This window comes from Penaeus monodon, chromosome 15 (genome assembly GCF_015228065.2).
Source record: "Penaeus monodon isolate SGIC_2016 chromosome 15, NSTDA_Pmon_1, whole genome shotgun sequence".
Taxonomy (NCBI): domain Eukaryota; kingdom Metazoa; phylum Arthropoda; class Malacostraca; order Decapoda; family Penaeidae; genus Penaeus; species Penaeus monodon.
The window spans coordinates 32,131,430-32,132,478 of NC_051400.1; the positions used below are offsets into that span (position 1 = coordinate 32,131,430).

The 1,049-nt window shown below is 45.3% G+C and overlaps 1 protein-coding gene across 1 annotated transcript in view; it reads right to left on the minus strand.

The window, feature by feature from the left end:
* The window catches only part of LOC119582331, a gene marked incomplete at its 3' end in the record, with an annotated part of 7,907 nt that continues 6,858 nt past the window's right edge, over positions 1-1,049 (minus strand). The window contains 2 exon segments of the mRNA XM_037930545.1: positions 1-317; positions 666-881. Of these exon segments, the coding sequence (XP_037786473.1) occupies positions 1-317; positions 666-881 (533 nt within the window).

Below are 1,049 nucleotides of genomic sequence, written 5' to 3' on the forward strand. Positions count from 1 at the left end.
GGCCGCCGTTGCACAAGCCATGGTCTCGTTGTCCTTAGCCGTGCAGCTCTCTACCACTTGGGATCTAAGCTCTCGCACCTCTTGGGCCAGAATCGTCAGCAGTTTGTTCATGGCGCTGAGCACATCCGTCACGGCGTAGGTGTTCTCTAGGCTCGGGCATTCGGTCTCTTCTCCGAGACCCGCGGACAGCAGCGTAAAGGCGAAGACGACGTAGGTCATCCTGCGACCCGCCATGGTGACGCCGGCAAGGGAAACGGGCTTAAAAAATGTAGTTGAGTGGAGAGCCTTCTTGTAATTCCCCGTCAGCTGTCCAGTTCCTGCGTAAGATTAGAAATGGTGTGAGGTAATGGATATTGTAGTGTGCCCTGTTAAGCCGGTAATTTTTACCGCCTTTTTTATTTTGCTTACCTGGTAAAGGCATAAGTTTATACAATTGGAAGAACGGACTCGCCCAGTCTATCTTGGTTAAGGCTTTTAAGGAGGCTTCCGCAACCCAGCGTTACACTTTTAATCTTACAGCGTGAAAACTTTCTAAGATAACCCTAATTAACCAAGGTTGAAAGTTACTGTAGTAACAGACAGATCCTTTAATACTGTAACTGTTTATACGATATTTATCGTATCAAATTCAAGACAGCACTGTAAAAATTTATATGTCAATTTACCATCTAGGGAAACGTAGACAGTATTCGGAATCAACTCCTTTCCGAAATAAAACCCAGTATAACGATATAAAATCCTCTGAGACGAAATTACAGGGGCCGCCTTCCTCGAATGGCTGTCCCAGACACACTGGTGGCTGATTCCACAAAGGGCCTCCTTGAGGGAAGTGCCTTTCAAGGTATGTTTACCGAAAGCTCTGATTGGTTGCCTTTCCCGCGCTGTGATTGGTCATGAGATCATAGGGTGATATGACCCTCTGCCTCGACGAAAGTAAGAAAGTGCAACAGTTGGAAAAAGTCTGAAACAGAGAGATAACAAACAACGTGTAAAGACAAACTATTCACTTCACTGTGGTTCATGATTAATGTGTAATCTTATAAGGATTT